Raw genomic sequence first — 19,339 nt, forward strand, 5'->3', positions numbered from 1 at the left:
ACATTTTCACATCTCATACTTCAAACCCCTCCCATCACATCCTTAACACTAGCTATCAACCAGATATCAGCCGATTTCCATAGCCCCATTTCAGGCCATATTATCACATTCTTGATATCTGCCGTGTGATCACACCTCTGATATCAAGCTGTGTTGTCTTAGCCATATAATATACACATCTACTCATCACCTCCCAAGGATTGGCTGGCTGCATCACCCCCGTATCAGCCTCATCATCCCACTCCACATGCTGAGCTGTATATTTCTACCCAAATACCAGTTCACATTATCCCACCCCAGACAACAGATCCCCCCATCCAATGCTACCTATCCACCATGTTATTGTGAAGAGGCAATGTGCCATAGGGAATGGAGCACTGAATTTAAGAGTCAGAAGATGGATTCAAAGCCTGCCTCGGACCCTGGCTGTGTGTGATTCTGGGCAAGATGCCTCTCTTTACAAAATTGGGATAATTAGTTCCAGGACTGCCTACCTTGTTGTGGCCAAAAGAAAAGCACTTTACAAACCTTAAAGTAAGGTATTTATTATTGTCCCACCCCATCAATCAACAACTTAACATACAGACTCTATCTATCATTACATCCTAGATATAAACCATGACATAGTTCCCCCCACCTAGAAATCCATTAAACTCAGGGTGTGTGTTGAGTTGGGGGGGGAGATGGAATGGGGGAAAGAAGAGAGAAATAAGAGGTAGAGAGAAGAGAAGAAATAAGGAGGAGGAGAAGAAAGGGGGACGTGGAGAATTTTCAAGAGAGAAAGGAGAGGAAAGAGAAAGAAGGGAGAGGAAGAGAAAGAAGAGACAAGGGGAAGAGAGAGTAGAGAAAAAGAAAGAGTCTATATTGTATATATGATTCCACTCAAGGTAGCAAACTATAATATCACATCTTGAGCCAAAACCCACATTGTCAACCCCCCACACAGTAGATCACCACCACACTCGAAGTAGCAGACTGTGTTGTCACAGTCACAGCCAACTGGTCCCCTACCCAAGCAAGAGACTGTTGTTTCAACTATCAAGCCTTATTATGCCCCCCCACCTTCCACATCATGCCTGTGATCACCCCCCCCAACTCCTAGACAAGTATGTATTCTGCTCATCTGCTGAATTTGCCACTCCACAAATGGTTTGAAGTGTCTTCTCAAAGTCTGCAGCCAGTTTTCTGCCAGAGCAAGCTAGAAGGACAGGGTACCTTCCTCCTACCTTGCTTCAGGGTCCAGGGTCCCCACATACCTTCTTTAAAGGCCTGGAGTCCCAAGAGGCTGACTAATCATTAGGCAGTGCTCTAGAAGGCATCTTAGAGAGCTTCAAGGAAAGACCATGGATGGGAAAGGAGAATCCCAGAATCCAGTACTGCTTTGGAGGTGGTGATAAGTTCCCAGGTATCTCTAGAGCTGTAGCTGGCCTAGCTCCAGGAGGGCTATGCTCTCAATATCCTAGCCTCAGAGACGACCCAGCTTCATCCCAGAGAAAAGTGATTTCAAATAAAGCTAGAGACTAGGTTAGACATCTTGGCTCAGCTCAGAGCTCCCACCTCACTGAAGTGCCTAAATAGGGCATAACAGGGTAGTGTGGGATGTCTTAGGATTTTCCCCCATGATTGACTCTCTCCTCTTTTCTCTGTCTCCCCCAGCCTTGGGCTGGTCTTGCCCCCTTATAGCACATTCTATCTCCAAGCCAATCTCAGTGACCAGATCCTGCAGGTCAAGTGTAAGTAATCCATCCACCTATGCCTGCTGCCCCTTCCACTCCTTGCCCCACTGCCCCTGGCCCCTCAGCCCCAGCCCATTCTGAGCAGCAAGCACCATAAACTCACACTGCTCAGCCTAAAGAGAAATGGGGGCATCCCAGCCAATAGCAGATCAAAAGGAGTATTTGAAGAGTGGATCAGGGATGCAGGGGAGGGGAGGGAGGGGAGCACAAGGGAGGGAGGCTCCCTGCCTGCCCTTCTCTCCAGGGCACCTGGCAGGGCCGGGGGCTGGGAGCAGCCAGCTCATTGGAAAGTCGGCCAAAAGTTGCATGATTCTCCTCTTCTCTGATTTTTAGTTTCAGATCATTCTTTTTATGGTTTCTGATTTGGTTCTTATCATTCCATGTACTTCTATGTTGGCCTGCCACCCCTCCTAGCACCCTTTACACAGTTTTCTGACCTTTCTCTGTCTCTTAATTTTCCAACCACAGACCCATGGGGGATGGGAGCTGGCTTCTATTTGCTCAATTTCTAGCGTCATCCACTTGAGGAATGGGTCTGGAATCAGCAAAGCCCAAGTCCAAAGCCAATCACAGATTCTTACTAGCTGTGTGACCCTGGACAAGTCACTTAACTTCTATTCACTTCAATTTCCTCATCTGTAAAATGGGAGTAATAATACCAATTATCTCCCAAAGTTGCTGCCAGGGTCAAATCAAATGAGATTATATTTGTAAAGCAGCACAGTATCTGGAACATTGTAAACACTATAGAAATGTTGCCAATATGACTTATTTCTCCCCATCCCTTCTGGGTCTCTCCCACTCTCTTCTTCCTCTTTGTCTTTTCTCTTCCCTTCTTGCTCTTCAGTAGTCCCTTTCCCCCTCATTTTTATCTCCACTCTCAATTTTCTTTCCTCCCCTTCCTCTTGCTCATTTTCTTTCTCTGCCTTCATTTTATCATTCTCTACCATACTCTTCTTTCCCTTTGTTCACCATCACTCCCTCACTTCCCCCTCTCCCTTCCTCTTTTATTCTCTCTCCCCCTCACTCTTATTATTTCTCTGTCTTTTTTCCCACTTTCCCTCTCTGGCCTCTTCTTTCTGTGGTAGTGACTTTCCTCACTCTCTGACTTTTGCCTCCCCACTTCTTTCTCTCCTTGCCTTTCCCATCTGCCTCTCCTATTCAGCCTGCATTTTCTCCTTTCACCTGCTCCTAGATTTTTCCCTTTCTTTATCTCATTTTCTCCTTCTCTCCCTTTTCCTGACCCTCTCCCTCTTTCTCACTAGTTTTCTCTGCCTGACTCCCCCTTCCTTTCTCTTCCTTCTCTCTCCCTCATTCTGTCTCCTCCTGTTTCTCTTTCTTTCTCCCCCCTCTGTCCCCAATCTAGTCTTCATTCTCTTTCTTCTTCCCCACACCTATTTATCCTCTTCACTGTCCTGCTGTCCTTCACTCTCACCCTGTGCCTCTCTCTCCCTCTTGTTCTACCTCTCCCTATGTTTCTTCCTTTCTTTCCTCCTGTCCCCCCTTTCCTCTCTGTCTTTATTCTTCCACTGCATACATTTGTCCTCTTCCTTTTCTTGCTGTCCCTTACTCGCACCCTCTGCCTGTGTTCTCCCCCTCTTCTCTGCCTTTCCCCACACCCCTAGGCCGACGCACTTTCCCCCACCTCTCTCCTCTCCCTCCCCGGCTCCCGTAGTCTGCTCCCTCCGCATGTCCCGCTCCCCGGCCCCAGTGCCTGCCTCTCTTCCTCTCGTGTGGGGGTGACGAGCTTTCCCTCCCGAGCCTGTGCTGTGCCCCCACCCGCTGCCTGGTGTGCTGCTGCTGCTGCCCCGGGGGTGCCCGGGTGGGGGTGGCTGGGGCTCTGTGCCTTCAGCGCGCCCGCCCCCACCCCCGCTGGGGGGGCTCGGGGACTTGCCTCCTTTGAGTTTTTTCTCTCTTTCTCTCTCATGTCGTTTTTGCGCGCAGTTTCCTTTGAGTATGATGATGATACACAATATTTTCATTCAAACGGCCATTGAATAAAATATTGTCTGTGCCCCTTCCCCTTTCCACCCAACCCCCTTTTTTGTTTTGTTTTTTTGTTTTGTTTTGTTTTTTTGTGTTTGTGTTTGTTTTCCTTGCTTTCTCTCTATGGTGGATTCTCACAGTGTCAATCAGCAAACTGAAGGGCAAGTATATTCAGATCGAGCACACTCAACCCTTCACCCCCTTCCCAACCTTCCCTTCCCCTAACCACCCCACCCGTCCCCCTTACTACCCCATACCCCTGCTTGCCCCATCACCAAGCCCTGCCCGAGGCCAAACTAACCCCCCTGGACTCCTTCCACCTCCAGTTCTGTCCCTTCCTCCCTCTGATCCCTCCCAGCTCTAGCCAGCTTGGGCAGGACCTTTTCTGAAGGGAGCCTCATTCCAGAGCCCCTACTATCTCCTGGCCCTCTCAACAGGGTCCTTCTCCTGAGCTGACATTCCACACACCTCCTTCTGCTCTACTCTTTCTGTGTTAGACCCCTGTACCCACTTCCCCTCTCCCCATCCTGTCTCCTGAATACTTCTCCTGGTTTCCCTGCCTTTTCTTTCTCCCTCCAAGCCAACTCAACACCTAGGGAACAGGGCTAGGCAGGACTGGGCTAATCTAGGCTGCCTTCACCATTCTCCAAGCTTCCATTAGATTGGGGGGAGGGGGCGATGGGACACAAGTGTGTTGGACTCAGGAGTCCCAAAGATGGCAACAGTTCAGCCCAGAAGGTGAGGGTGAGCTGAGGAGAGGAGCATTACTACCTGCAGAGAAGTGAGAAGGGTAGCACTCTTTCTCCTTTCCTTCTGATGATCCCAGGCATTGCATACATCTTTCCATGTTTCATGAGAGTGGTATTGGGATGGGGATAACAGGAACACAAAGGGAGACAGGAAGGGAGAAGAGAATAAAAGCATCTCTCCCCCAACCAAACACATACATCCTAAGGATGCTCCTAAGAAACAGACGGCTACAGGAATGGAGGGAGTGGAGAAAACAAATCCCATTAGCAGCCCAACTCCCCTTCTAACATCCAGTGCCTAGCCTTTGTCTGAAGATCAAAATACTAGATCTCTTGTTGGAGGGAGAAAGGGGTCCAGACTGGAGCTCCTGCATTTCCAATATGCACAAACCCCAACTCACTTGGCTGCTGGTGCTGTCCATAGTGCTGAACTTACAGCTAGTGTTTCCCCCGTCCTTTTGTCACCAAGACCTGCCTGTTCTCCCCATGTGTCCAGATTTGTGAGAAGGAAAGCTCACAAACTCTGCCCTTAGGGAGTTCCCAATCTGACTGGAAAGACAGAATTTACCCACAGGTAAACAGCATATAGCGGAGTCAGAGTGAAAGGGAGTGGGTCCACCTATGACTACCAAAGGAAGCCCACTTCTTGTATCCCTTCCCTGCCTTTGGGAACCCGGTCCCAAGAAGGAGGATGCGTCCCAAGAAGGAGGATGCGTGTGTCCAGAGCCAGAGGCTGAAAGAAACTGAAATGTCTTTCCCTGGATAGTTAGGGTCAGTTTGCCCTGGAGGCAAGGACCTGTACAAGACTGCTCTTGGAGGGCTTTTCTAGGGCTCTCTTAGGTGGATGAAGAGGGACCTCTGGGGACCACAGAGTAGATTTGGGTGGCTGAGCGGGAATGCCCTGTTCTCTCCAGTTTGAGTTGTCTCCCTCCTCTTCTCCTCACCCAGTGACCTTGCCAATGCAATGCCAATGGAATAATGACTGTCTCCTGGTCCTTCCTTCCTTCTTCTCTTCCTCCTTCCTCCTACCTTCTCCCCTCTCTCCATCCCTCCTCCTTCTCCTCTCATTGGCTTGTATCCAGACCCCACCTTATAGTCCTATCAGAAAGCAACAGTCCAACCAGTGACAGCTCAACCCTCCCAAAGCCCCAATCCTTTCTGTTTTGCAGTGCATTGTGGGAAGATGTGGGTACCTAGGCAATTTGTGGGGAGGGGCCCTGAGGAATTCCTTTCCAAGAGAAAGTAAATCCTTGATCCTAAAAAGAGGAGGAGAATGGAAAGGGGAAAGAAGTGGGGATCATTTCCTGAGAATAAAGTATGAGACAGGTTTCTATTATTGGGTGAGTGATTGAGTGAGTGGGAAATCTCAATGGACTATCCACAAGACTGTTCCTCTGAGTTCTAGGGATGATATCAACATATCAGAATTCCCTAGAGAAGTAGGATGAATCCCTTGTCACATGCCAGGAGAGAGTACAGCCACCCAAAGGAAAGGGAGGGCACATAGAGAGGCAGCATCATAGAATTCAGAAGGCACTAAAGTTAGAATCAGCAGGACTAAGTTCAAATTCCAGTCCTGACACTCAGGGTGTGTACTTGGGTAAGTCACTTCCCCTCAAGGATGATCCCAATCTGTCTACCTAAAATATGTGCTTTTTGCCCAACCCCATTCCCAATAGCCTCTCTAAGCCTCTTGAGTCATAGAAAACATCTGACTGGTCATACATACCTCCCACCCCCACCCCTCCAATCCATTTTCAACTTATCTCCTTCTGGGGGTCAAAAAACATCCAATAAATTTCCTTCCTTTCTGCTTCCACCACCAAGGCAGATGTTGGTGTACACCTGGTAACATTGGGAACACAGTCTCCTCAGTCTCATTATCTTTCCCTTCAGGCTTTCCCAGCTTAATCCCTCCTACTTCACCTCCCACCCATCTAAGGAAAACCAAAGTCCACCACTGGGAAGGATCTAAGGAAGGCTAGAATTAGGGCTCCAATATCTGCCAGGTTCTAGATCCAACTGACCACATCTAGACTGAAACTATACCTTCCCCCACCCATTACATTACATCCCCTTCCAAGTTCCATAGACAGGGATAAAAAGGTTCCTTCTTCATTACTGCCCTGGCCTGGAGAAATTTCTAGGTCCCAAGCATACCCCTAGAACTCCACAATGCACTGCAGCCCCACTGTGCCACAGACACGTCTCTGGTTGGACTGTCTGTCTCCATGAAAGATCCCCTCGGTTTGGCCATGTTGATGCCTGAAAACAGAACAAAAAATGTTTTTAAAGGAAAAAAACCAAGAACAGCCAAAGGCAAAAATCTGCAGATGCCCAAATCATCGGTTTCCGCAAAGTTCCTTCTGAGCTGAACAATGCATGTGGTTCTTTTCCTTAATGGATGCGATGAGAGAGACTGGCACATTCGCCCAGACCATGCATATATATAGCTGTGTGTGTATATATATGTGTGTGTGTGTGTGTGCGTGTGTGTGTATCCGTGTATATGTGATATACAGTGGTATAGAGACATATACAGCCAAGCCAATGGACTCCATTGCACATGTGAGGACAAACCAGTCCACCCAGACCTGGGCAACATATTGGCTATAACTTCCCTTCTCTTGCAATGCTACAGTTTCCAAAGGGACCACCCCTCCTACCCTTCCTTTTCTCCCACTAACCCACAATGAAAGTGTCAGTGTGGGGACTCCTTTATCTTGCCGGTATCTCTCCCTTCCCTCCTGCTACTCCCCTCTACCTCCCTGTCCATTTTCCCCTTTCCTTTCTGAGCCTGAGCCTGAGCCCCTGCTCTGAGCCCCCAGGCCTCCCACCTTCCCCCAGCCCCCCGCCGGATAACCCTCCCTTTCTGTTGCAGATTTTGAGTTCCTGCTCCCAAACAGCTTTGAATCTGAAGGACATGTTTTCATTGCTCCCAGGTAGCTTTGCGTGTGAGCTTGCTGAGGTGTCCGTCCATCCTTCTCTCTTTCCTTCTGTCTGTTTGTCCTTTTCTCCCTTTTTCCGTCCATTCCCACAGCAATCTTGAGACAACCCTATCTCCTTCCATGGCTCATGGTTCATCCCTACTGTCTCCTCTGCCCGCACTGCCACTTCTGATTTCTCTGTGCCTGTGTTGTGTGCCAGTGTTTCCCTCTCCCCTATCAGGTTCTCCCTGGGGAATCCCATGGAGATACTGGCTTCCTGAAGCCTCCCTTTCATGCCCATACCCATTCTCTGCCCCATCATATACATGAGCCCCATATGTGTGACTGCCAGCATAGGCAGGTATACATATTAGGGGTCATGTATCCGGACAGTGTCCGGCCCCACCAAGCAGCAGACCAAGTTGCCCTGGACCCCCAAGGCCAACAGCTAAGAACTAAGTTACCCCATTTGTCCCCTTCCTCCACAATATTCACCCCCTCCAAGGCTCCATTTAGATATTCACCTACCCCAAGTCCCCCCAGGTTAATTCCCCACATAGCCCCCCAAATTCTACATCTCATAACTGTCCCAGATTCAGCCCTATGTGACTTCCTAAATCTGTATTCCCAAGGAACGCCCCTCTAGCTTCTACCTCAGAAATTGTCCTCAGCTCCATCCCCAGAAACCCTCCTGCCCCTATATTTTGGGATTTTCAAATTCTGCCCTCAGATTGTCCTTCCCCACCCAAACAGCTCCACCTCGTATTTCCACTTGGAGATTTTCCCAGCTATAACTCCAAGATGCCCTCAACTCTACCCCCAGGGTTTCCTCCATGCCCAGCCCCTTACTCCAGTACAGCTTTTACAGGGTTCCAGATATCCTTTTTGCCCTGGTGTCAAAGTAATTTCAACCTGCTCTTGGGTTTCCCTGGCACTCCCTCTGTCAGGCCAGGGCAGGATTTCCCTACTCCTACAGCTCTCCTATGGGCATCTGCTGCTCTGTGGTCTGAGATTTCTCTCCCTACCCCTCTCTACCTTGTCTTCCCTGTGTCAGTGTCTTTGTTGGTGGAGGGGGAGGGGGGCAAAAGGATCAAAGAATTCCCAAGAGATGGGAAAAACACTGGCCTTAGTGGTACCCCCTTTGCCCTGCTCACACTTGGGGCTGGCGACTATACCTAGCAGGCATTCCTATTGTTGCTGAGCTGTGGAACCAAAAATGGCAAGCAACTGCCCTTTCTCCAAGAGAACCTATCCCAACACCATCCCCAGCTCAGTTTAGGCAATGCCCATGTACCCTGGAGCAAGAGTGAGGCAGGTCAGGGGACTGGGGCTTTGCAGCATCTGCTCTGGGTAAGTACTGGCCCCAACTCCCCAGATCTGGTGGGAAGAAATTAGGGGAGGGGACAATAGAGGAGCCTGGGACATGACCACCTACATCCCTTCCAGCCCCAGATAAGGGGTCCTCTAGGCCAAAAGCCCCTGTGTGGGCCTGCCCAGGTAGAAAACAATGGTGAGATCTCTCATGAGCATATGACCTAGGCTGATACCTAGAATGTGCTGAGTTTTGGAGTCAGGACTGGGGAAGTCGAGCTCATACACACATCCAAAAGGCTATGGAGGCTCTCCTGTTCCAGGCAGGGACACAAGGAAGCGCAAAGATGGATGTTATGGCTGTTAGAGTATGTCAGTGTGTAACTGGGTCAGTGTGTCAGTGTCTCCAAGGGGGGGAGGGGAAGGAGGGGGGTACACAGGGAGGGGGTGGCTGGAAGGTTGAGGGTGGAAGGGAGGTGGGACATGAAAAACCCACGTTTGCCCCTCAGTGCAAGGGATGTGGCTGCTGATGTCTTCCCTGATTCCTGTGGGAAATGTGACTCAGGGGCTGCCCCCCTATCCCCTTCTCCCATGACTTTCTACCTGATGCCTCCCTGGGCAGGACCCCACCTGCCCTGACACTCTAGGACCTACACAGTATCTGCAATGCTTTTTGACCTAAACCTAGGTTCTTCCACACATGTAGAAGTAGGATTGCCAATTCCCAGGACACCCACCCAGCCTGTGGGGTCTGAGCCTAAGGCTAGGGTAGACAGAGCAAGATCTCTGACCCCTGCACCACCAAAGCAGAGATGCTATGGTCAACCAGGGCCAAGATTAGACTAGAAATGGGGTCCTCGATGGGGGCTGACTCTCCAGTGGCCCTACGCAAGAAAGTGGCCGTGTACCAAAGCACTCAGCCTACTCACATCTCCAGCCTCATTTATATACTCAAAGGCCAGATGACAGAAATTAAATACAAGGAAAGCAAGTCCAAGAGAGACAGTTCCAACTCCTAGTAGCTTCAGCCAAAGAGAAATTCACCGATCCTCGTCATGACCACTCAATAAGTCAGCACACATTTATTAAGCACCTACTATGTGTCAAGCATTATACTAAGAAATAGTACTGATATAAAGAATGAATTCCTACTGAAAAGTAAAAGCCTTGGGGCTGCAAGGGAGCACAATGTATACAGTGCTAGGCCTGGAGATGGGAAGTCCTGAGTTCAAATCTGGCCTCAGACACTTTCTAGCTAGGTGACCCTGCACAAGTCACTTAGCCCCCCTTGCCTAGCCCTCACTGCTCTTCTGTTTTGGGACCATTATACAATGTAGATTCTAAGACAGAAGGTAGATGTTAAAAAGAAGAGAGAGAAGGAAAGTCAAAGACTTTTCCCTTCTTGCAAACTGAACTAATTCTAGCCCTTCTTAGCTCTAACCCCAGGCCCAAAATGGACTTCAGCCTACAGTTGTGGGTTGCCATCTGGCTGCCCACTCACCCTGATCTCTAATCTTGGCCATACAGTGAGCAGGAAAGGCAAACCCCAACTGAATTTTAACCCAGACCAGAATCAACCCTGACCTAGTTCTGAATTTGCACCTGACCCCAGCCATAGACAGAGCCCTCATCCTTACTACATCCACACACGGAGCCCTATTCCTGGCCACTAAAAGTCAAACTGAAGTAAACACAGAAGATAAGAAAAAGGAATTAAAGGAATATTCATAGGCAAGGAAGAAACAAAATTATCCCTTTTCGCAGATGACATGATGATTTACTTAAGAGAACATCAGAGAGCCAAATGAAAAACTGATCAAAACAATTAACAACTTCATCAAAGTTGCAGGAAATAAAATAAACCTACACAAATTAGCATTCCTGTATGTTGCCAATGAAATCCAGCAGGAAGAGATAGAAAGAGATGTTCCATTTTAAATCACTTTAGAGCCAGCTAGGTAGCACAGTGCAAGAGTGCCAGGTCTGGAACTGGGAGGTCCTGGGTTCAAATGTGACCTCAGGTACTTCCTAGCTGTGTGAACCTGAGCAAGCTACTCAACCCCAATTGTCTAGGCCTTACCATTCTTCTACCTTAGGATCAATAGTATTAATATTCCTTATAAGGCAGAAGGTATAAGTTTTTTTTAATCACTACAAATAGTATAAAATACATAGGCATCTACCTGCCATGACACACACAGGAACTATATGAACTACAATTACAAAACAGTCTTTATACAAAGACAGCCAAATAATTGACAAAATGTTAATTACTCATGGGTTTACTGAGCCAATATAATAAATTAATTTACCTATTCAGTGCCATACTAACCAAACCACCAAAGGATTGCTTTATGGAGCTAGAAAAATCATAATAAAATTCATCTGAAAGAACAAATAGTCAAGAATACCAAGGGAATTGGGGACGGAGGCATAGAAAGGAAGGTGGCTTAGCAGTACCAGATTTTGAACTCTATTACAAAGCCAAACTCACCAAAACAGGTTGGTCCTGGGTAGCAAACATGAAACATCCACTAGTTACCAGATTTTGTGCCAAGCACAAGAGATAGAAAGATAAAAATGGAGCAAGGAGCTTACCTTCTACTAGAAAAATACAGCATATGTATATATATGTATATATATATATATATATATATATATATAATTTCAAGAAGCAAGAATTAGCCATCAGCAAGGGGTTCATGAAGGGTGGTGGCATCTGACCTATGCTTCAAAAAAAGATTAAGAATTATAAGACTGAGGTGAGAGCTCATGGTGGGGGCACTGTGTACAAAGGTATGGAAGGAAAAGATTGAATATATTTGAAGAAAAGTCAGCCAAGCAGTTTGACTGGAACAGAGACTACTGTAAGAAGAGGAGAATGAAATGAGTGGAAAGGTAAGTTGGGATCACATTGTAGGGAGTTTCAAATTCCAGGCTGAGGATATATTTCATCCTAGAGGAAGCAATAGGGAGTCTCCTAAAGCTTTCTGAGGAAGAGTATGCCCATGGTTGAATCTATGCCTTGGCAATAACAACTTGCTAGCTGTGTGGAGGATATGTTAGAGAGAGGAGAGGGTGGAAGTAGAAAGATCATTTAGGAGGCAAGTAGGTGGCTCAGTGGATAGAGATCCAGCCCCTGAGATAGGAGGTCCTGGGTTCAAATGTAGCCTCAGACATTCCCTAGCTGATGTGATCTCGGGCAAGTCACTTAACCCCCATTGCTGAGCCTTGAAACCAAAACAGAGCATTGATTCTAAGTCAGAAAGCAAGGGTTGTTTGTTGTGTTTTTTTAAGAAGCTACTGAAATAGTTCAGACATGACATAATGAGGGTGGAGAAACTATGGATAGGAAGGAAGGGATGGTATAAGAGATGATGTAGAGGTTGAATTGACAAGATTTAGTAATTGATTGGTTATGGAGGGTAAATGATGATACAGAGCGGAATATGACTCAAATTGTAAATCTGGATAATCAGAAATGGAAAAGTTTGTAGAAGAGGGGCAGGGGAAGAATGAGTTCCATTTGGAATATGTTTGAGTTTGAGATGCCTAAGGGTCATCCTACTAGAGAGATGTGTAATAGGTAGTTGATGATGCTGGACTAGATCTCAAGAGGGAGATAAGAGCCAGATGTATGGATTTAGGATTCTTCTATATACAAATAATTGAACCCAAAGTGGACTTCAGCTGTCTGAACTCTAGCCCCAGTCACAGACTGACACTAAGGCTGGTCACACCTTGACCATACGTTGAACAGTAAAACCAACTGCAAATTGAATTTTAACTCAGACCAGAATCAACCCTGATCCATCCATGAATTTGGCATAGATGACATCATCAAAGGAGAGTATAGGGATCCAGTATAGAGCCCTGAAGGCCATCTGCACTTAGTCAGCAGCAGAAGGGTAATGCTCCCACCAAAGAGACTGAAGAGGGGCCAAGTAAGTAAGAAGGTTAAGAAAGAACAGTGTCACAGAAGCTGAGAAGGAAGAAAATGCCCGGGAAGAAGGGTTGGCCAACAGTGTCAGCAGCTACAGGAGGGTCAGATAGAGTCGAATTCAGACTGAGAAAAGGCTTCTGGATTTAGTGGTTGAAATCATTGGTTATTTTAAAGAGAGCAGTTACAGATGTGTGATAAGGTCAGAAACCAGATGTCAAATATTTGAGAAATGAATGAGATTAAGGAAGTGGAAGTAACAAATTTAAGACATTTCCTAAAAACTCTGCTGTGAGATTTGGGAGAAGGCTAAGGAGAGTCAAATGGAAAATTTTCTAAAGGATGTGAGGGGGAGAGGGTGGGACATGGACACATTTGAGGGGAGAAGTGAAGGAGCCAATGAATAGAGAGAAATGGGAGAAGTGGTTGGGAGAGCAAGCTTATAAGAGGAGGTTGAAGGGAGTAGGAGCAAGGGCACACGTAGGAGCAAAGCCTTAATTAGCAGAGGGCAAATGGGACTTTGTACCAGGGCATCTACATGGAGTTAGGGGTGACGGGAGGGTGCAGCCAGGGATCCTCTCCTGGAACCATCATTTCCACTTCTTACCTCAAGATCTAATGCTAAATTACACTGCTATTCTAGTCCTCTTGCCATGGCATACCTCTTCCAGGTACTCTTTCCCTCTCAACCTGCTCTTTTCCCACTGTCACTGTACCGAAGGCGAAACTGCCCTACTCCTCATACTGTCCCCCCACCTTCCACTGTTTTTTATCATAGTTGAAAAGGTTTCTAATTCTTTCTAAAATGGAGCTGTTGGCATTGGCAAAGAAAAGGACCACCTCTTCATTGGAGACTAAAGCAAAAGAAGAGAGAATAGAGGACAATGAAAGGAGATTTTGAAGTGTGGAGTAAAGAGGAAGAGAGAGCTCTTTGACTGGCCTGGGGTGTGCGTGCATGTGAGTGAGTGTGTGTGTGTGTGTGTGTGTGTGTGCGTGCGTGCGCGCGTGCATTTTTTTTTTTTTGTTTTCAGTAAAGTAGGAAACAAGTTTCTCTCCTAAAAGGAAGGAGAAATAGAGATTTAGAATATCCATTGTGGAGAATGAGAGTTGAGAAATCATAAAAGAATTGCCATGCATCAGAGTGGATCCAACATTGGGTAACAAATTTACACTGAACCCATTGATACATTTGTATTACTTTCTTTAGTGATATCCAGCAGCAGGTGGGTAGGAGAAGGGAATATAGACAACAGAGGTAATCTAGGGTTTGAGTTTGCCAAGGCATGACTGGTATTACAAAAAGAGACAAGTGATATTTAAGAGTAGAGGGTAGTATCACACATGCAGGACTATATGTTTTGGTTCAAGAAAGTGATACTCAGCTCTGACATCCTGTGCCGGACCCTTGGCCCTTGCTGGGGATGTTCTAGGTTGCCAACAGGATTGTCTACATGCACACACATCCCCACCCCATCTGTCTGGGGATTGTACTGGCACAGATGCCCCTGAAGAATCCACAACCCATCATCTGATCACAGGGAAGTTTACCTGTTCTCTTACCCAATCACATTGCAAACCCACACATGTGAACGTGTGGAGGAGCAGTACCTTGTAAAAAACAGAGTCAGGGAAATCTTGTTTGATCCCAACTCTGACACTGACTAGCTGGATGACCCTCAACAAATCACTTAAATGTTCTGAACCTGTTTCCTAGTCTTAAAATGGAGCTAATAATAATACCCAGCATTGTGAGTATCAGACCAAGTAATGTATGTAAAGTGATTTGCAAACTGAAAGCACCATATAAACAGGAGATTATTATTATTATATTCAAAGACATACATATGCTAGGACTGACATCAAATGAGAGAATTAGATTTGATCATCTCTAAGGTACCTTCCATATAAATCTAAATTCCTATAATACTCTAACTCACAAATTAATCAACCAATAAGTTTTTCTTTAAGAGACCATGACTTCTTAGCTATATGACCCTGGGCAAGTCGCTTAATCCCCATTGCTGAGCTCTTGCCATTCTTCTAAAATGAAAGGTTAGGGCTTAAAATTAAAAAATAATAAGAGGCTATGATGGAATAGAAGATAGAGGGCTAGACTTGGAGTCAGGAAGCCATATGCTTCATATGCAAGCTGTGTGATTCTAGTAAGTCATTTAGCCTCACTGATCCTCAGTTTATTCATCTGTAACAAGGGCTTATAATAGTATCTACTTCACAGCATTCCTGTTAGGACCAAATGAGATAACCTTTGCAAACCTTAAAGGACTGTATAAATGCTAGCTATTTTCTTGAACCCCCTGTGTAGCCAATCGTGTTCAGCATAGGGGAGAGAGAGAAAAGGTGCAGTCCCAGGACCTGCTCACAATCAGGAGGAGTTAGAAAAGGAAAGGAGCTCTCTGAAAATGTAGGGTCTGCAATGGGTAGCAGTAAGGCTCCCACTAAAAAGTGAAATTAATAAGAACTTATATCCAATCACATGCCAAGAGTAATGGTGCACATAACACACAAAAACATAAGCATATGCATGAAGAAATATACCCATGTATCATACATCATGTTGGCATATTACATACATAATGTTGGCATGTTACATACATGCACACACAGCCCCCCTTTAATGCAAACCCACAGCCTCACCCTGGGTGAGTGCACAGCACACACAGCAAGTAGGCCCATCATTGTGGGGTCCCCCATTGGTCCCAGCCCCTGGACCCCAACCTCCAAACCCTGCCCCCTCTCCCCCCTCCCCCTCCCAGAGAATACTGCAAGGACCTGAACGCCTCGGACAACAACACGGAATTTCTCAAGAACTTTATTGAGCTCATGGAGAAGGTGACTCCAGATTCCAAGCAGTGTGAGTGTTGGGGAGTGGTCCCCACTTTGTCCCATACAGCCTGGCCCTAAGCTGAATTTACCCTAAACCCTATGCAGGAAGGCCAACACTCAGAATATGGGAGGGGAACTAGGATCAGCAAAGAAAGTGGGAATGAGAAACAAAGGACAAAGGCCAGGAGTCCCTGTGGTAAAGGAGCCAAAGACATTAAACAAAGATGGAGAAAGAGGAGGAATACTCTGGAGCATTTCTGGAGCCCCCTAGTCTGAAGAGAAGATTCAGCCCCTGTCCTGGAGAACCCCAAGTCCAAGATAACCCCCCATCCTGGGAGAACCCCTTGTCTGAAGCAGAGACAGCTCCTGCCCTAAGGGAATCTCAAGTCTAAGGGGGATACAACCACAAGGAGATAATATACATAAAAAGCCTATCTATGATATGATATATAATAATCAACAACAAAGTCAAGTTCCACCTGAGCCCCCAGAGCAAGGAGCAGGGATGGAATGGAGAGGATGAAAGGATTTAGAAACAGCCTCCCTGTGAGGCAGCAGCAGCTCTGGACTAAGCTTGGCAGAGAGGAGGGAAGGATGTGGGCAGGAAAAAGGCATGGAGTGGGACAGAAGATGGAGTGCAGTGGATGGAGGGAACCAGGCCTTTCCCTTTTTCCCTCCCCACCTCACTCTGAAGGTAACAACTTCCTCCTGCATAACTTGATTCTGGACACTGGCATCACACAGCAACTGGTGGAGAAGGTGTGGAAGGACCAGGACCTCAACACGTAGGCACTGCCCCTCCCTGTTCTGGGAATCATGACAACCTTCCTCACCACTGCTAGCAGCCCCCCAGCTCTGGGCCCTGATGGGATGCCCCCTTTGGGGCCCAGGGCATTATGGGACCCACCATAATCAGGTCATAGAGCCCAAGGAACAGGGTGGGTGGGAGGGGGTTCTGCCCCGGGGAAAGCGCCAACCCCAGGGACAAGGGCAGGCACACTTTCCTGGATTCTCTGGTTCCAAGGCCCTGGAACTGACCTGTCCCATCCTCAGGTATAGCCTCCTTGCTGTGTTCGCTGCTACTGATGGGGGCATCACCAGAGTTTTCCCCAACAAGTGAGTCAACTCAAGTCTTACCCTCACCCCAATCCCACATTCCATGCTGTGCCCCAAAGGACAAAATCAGGTGCAAATATAGTGCCTGCAATAAGTTACACAGAACAGGCTTGGTACTCTATGCCCATAGCAGCCCCTCTCCTATCTTCTAAGACCCAGTCTCAGCTTCCCCAGGACCCTTGCCACCATTGTGTTTATGACTCTTTCCCAAACTTCCCCAAATCCTCTTACCCATCCCAGGCTCTATGCCCTCTCCCCAGACTTCCTCAGCCCTCTGGCCTTCCTCCTTTGCCCCTCTGTAATACCTTGGGTCTTTAGGGCAGCCGAGGACTGGGATGAGAACCCTGAGCCTTTCAATGCCAGCTTCTACCGGCGCAGCCTGGACAACCAGGGCTACATCTTCAAGCCTCCATATCATGATAGTAAGTGAACCTAGCAAAGGCTCCTAGGCACTGGACCCTTGTCACCAGACACTCTTCAACCAGGCAAGGAGCTCCCAAGCCATAGTTCCCCTGTCCTCCAGGTGCCAGGGAATGGGGAAAGGAGGGTACAGGTGAGACTTACAGAGAGTGGAAAAGGGACATTCAGGTCATGTAAATCCCTGAGTGATAATCCTGGATAAATACTCTCTGGGCTCTGCAGTGGTCTGGCTTTTCGTTTATGAGAGCTACTAGGGCTTCTCCCCTCCCCAACTGGAGCCTCCAATGCCTCTTGCCCCCTGCCCCCAACCCTGCCACTCTATGCCAAGTAAGAGTGCCAAACTATTGGAAGAGAGGAGAACTTGGGACCTTGAGAAGCTCCTAAAGTGAGTGAACATGGCTGTAGCAGAGAGGATTGCCCAGCACTAGCTTTAGGCACATGTGGGTGCTCCTTCTGACCATTAGACTTTCTCCTCTCATTCTATACCCAACCCCTTCCTCCTCAGCTCTCCTTAGACCACTAGAGCTGGAAAACAACACCGTGGGTATCTTGGTGAGCACAGCTGTGGAACTCACACTTGGGGGAAGGACACTAAGACCTGCAGGTGAGGAAGGGATAGAGCTCCTCCAGGAAAAGAATCTGGGGTAGGGATCCCAGTAGGAGGGATATGGCCTTGGGGGACCCAGCCAGGGTGTGTAGCTCACACTAAAGTGAGAGGATGCTGAAGCCTAAAGGTAAAAAAGGCATAGAGCCAATGAGGTGTGGGGCAGAGAAAGGGGATCAAGATTAAGAAGGATGGGGGCAGCTGGGTGACTCAGTGGCTGGAGAGCCAGGCCTGGAGGTGGCTCAAATTTAGCCTCATAAAAACACAAATGTTCAGTTTGTGTGACCCTGGATGATTCTACTGCCTAGCCTTTACCATTTTTCTGCCTTAGAATCAATTGATTCTAAGATAGAATGTAGGGTTGTTTTGTTTTGTTTTGTTTTTAATGATTAAGGAGGGATACCTAAAGGGGACTATAGCCAGGCCTTAGTCACTGAGTAGCCCCCACTCCCTCCACAGTGGTGGGAGTGAAGTTGGACCTGGAAGCCTGGGCTGAGAAGTTCAAGGTGTTAGCCAGTAACCGAACTGACCGGGACCAGCCACAGAAGGTAGGAGAGCAACACCAGAAACCTCAACTGAGAAGCCAGGTTCTGAGAATTCAGGTCTCAGCTACTCTTTCTCCCTTGGGCAAAACTCAGTGGCACCATTACCCTTCCCCCAGTTTCCCAAACCTGGAAACTATTCAGAATACCTCAAACCCTGGGACAGTGTTGCTTCTATTAATCTAAAGAATCACCCCCAACATAAAGTCTATGAGAATGCCAGAGGTTATAGGGGAGGGAGAATGTGAAGAAAGAAAAGGGGAAGTCCCTTCCCCTGGAGACACTGAACCGAAAGAGAAGGAAGGTCTTTGCCTGTGCTGGCCCCCATACCTGCCCTGAAGCAAGCTTTGATTTTTCCCCAAACAGTGTGGCCCCAACAGCCACTGTGAGATGGACTGTGACGTGAACAATGAGGTAGGTTACAGCCCTTCAACTCCTTCCTCCCCACCTCAAGCCCTTCTCTCTTCTCTCCTTAATGTATCCCAGAAGAGCATCATGAGATCCTAGGATTGAGAGCAAGAAACTGAGACCCAGAGGGGGGAAATGAATTACTCAGGTCCACACTGGTAGGAACCGAACCACAAATCAAGCACTGCACGTCCATGCACTATACCTCCTAGTCTCTCTCTCAGAATGGAGAAATTGAGTGATGGGTAGAGAGGGGCAGCCTTCACCCCACAGGCCACCAGGAAAAATTCTTCACCACCACCACCAGTTTCCAGGGAAGGCTGACCACAACTCAATCCTTTCCCCTCTCCTTCAGGATCTGCTCTGTGTCCTAATTGATGATGGTGGCTTCTTGGTGCTCTCCAACCAATACAATCAATGGGACCAGGTGAGCAGGCAAGGCTGGGACAGGGCAGGTGGTGCAAAACACACTGTCCCTTCCTCTCAGAGGTTTCTGGAGCCAAGCCACAACGTGGCACTAGACCCCTTGTCCTGCTCTGTAGGACAGGAAGGCCTCCTTCTTCTTATAGGTGGGCAAGTTCTTCAGTGAAGTGGACGCCAATCTGATGTTAGCTCTTTACAATAACTCCTTCTTCACTCGAAAAGAGTCCTTTGACTACCAAGCTGTGTGCACCCCCCGGGCCCAGAGCAACACAGGCGCTGCCCCCCGAGGGGTCTTCGTAGTAAGTGAGAGACTTTTGCCCACTTGGACCTCAA

At 47.7% G+C, this 19,339-nt stretch overlaps 1 protein-coding gene across 2 annotated transcripts in view; it reads left to right on the plus strand.

Annotated features, from left to right (window-relative positions):
* CACNA2D2 (calcium voltage-gated channel auxiliary subunit alpha2delta 2) overlaps positions 1-19,339 on the plus strand; it is a 452,436-nt gene that overhangs the window by 427,015 nt on the left and 6,082 nt on the right. Inside the window, exons 22-33 of one of the 2 annotated variants that reach the window (XM_056805022.1) lie at positions 1,657-1,733; positions 3,863-3,883; positions 7,353-7,413; positions 15,424-15,521; positions 16,188-16,278; positions 16,547-16,609; positions 16,928-17,031; positions 17,535-17,633; positions 18,093-18,181; positions 18,542-18,589; positions 18,939-19,010; positions 19,153-19,305. In XM_056805022.1, coding sequence (XP_056661000.1) covers positions 1,657-1,733; positions 3,863-3,883; positions 7,353-7,413; positions 15,424-15,521; positions 16,188-16,278; positions 16,547-16,609; positions 16,928-17,031; positions 17,535-17,633; positions 18,093-18,181; positions 18,542-18,589; positions 18,939-19,010; positions 19,153-19,305 — 976 coding nt within the window. The remainder of the gene's footprint in view (positions 1-1,656; positions 1,734-3,862; positions 3,884-7,352; positions 7,414-15,423; positions 15,522-16,187; positions 16,279-16,546; positions 16,610-16,927; positions 17,032-17,534; positions 17,634-18,092; positions 18,182-18,541; positions 18,590-18,938; positions 19,011-19,152; positions 19,306-19,339) is intronic. The other variant, XM_056805023.1, reaches the window with a different exon arrangement.

This window comes from Monodelphis domestica, chromosome 7 (genome assembly GCF_027887165.1).
Source record: "Monodelphis domestica isolate mMonDom1 chromosome 7, mMonDom1.pri, whole genome shotgun sequence".
Lineage (NCBI taxonomy): Eukaryota > Metazoa > Chordata > Mammalia > Didelphimorphia > Didelphidae > Monodelphis > Monodelphis domestica.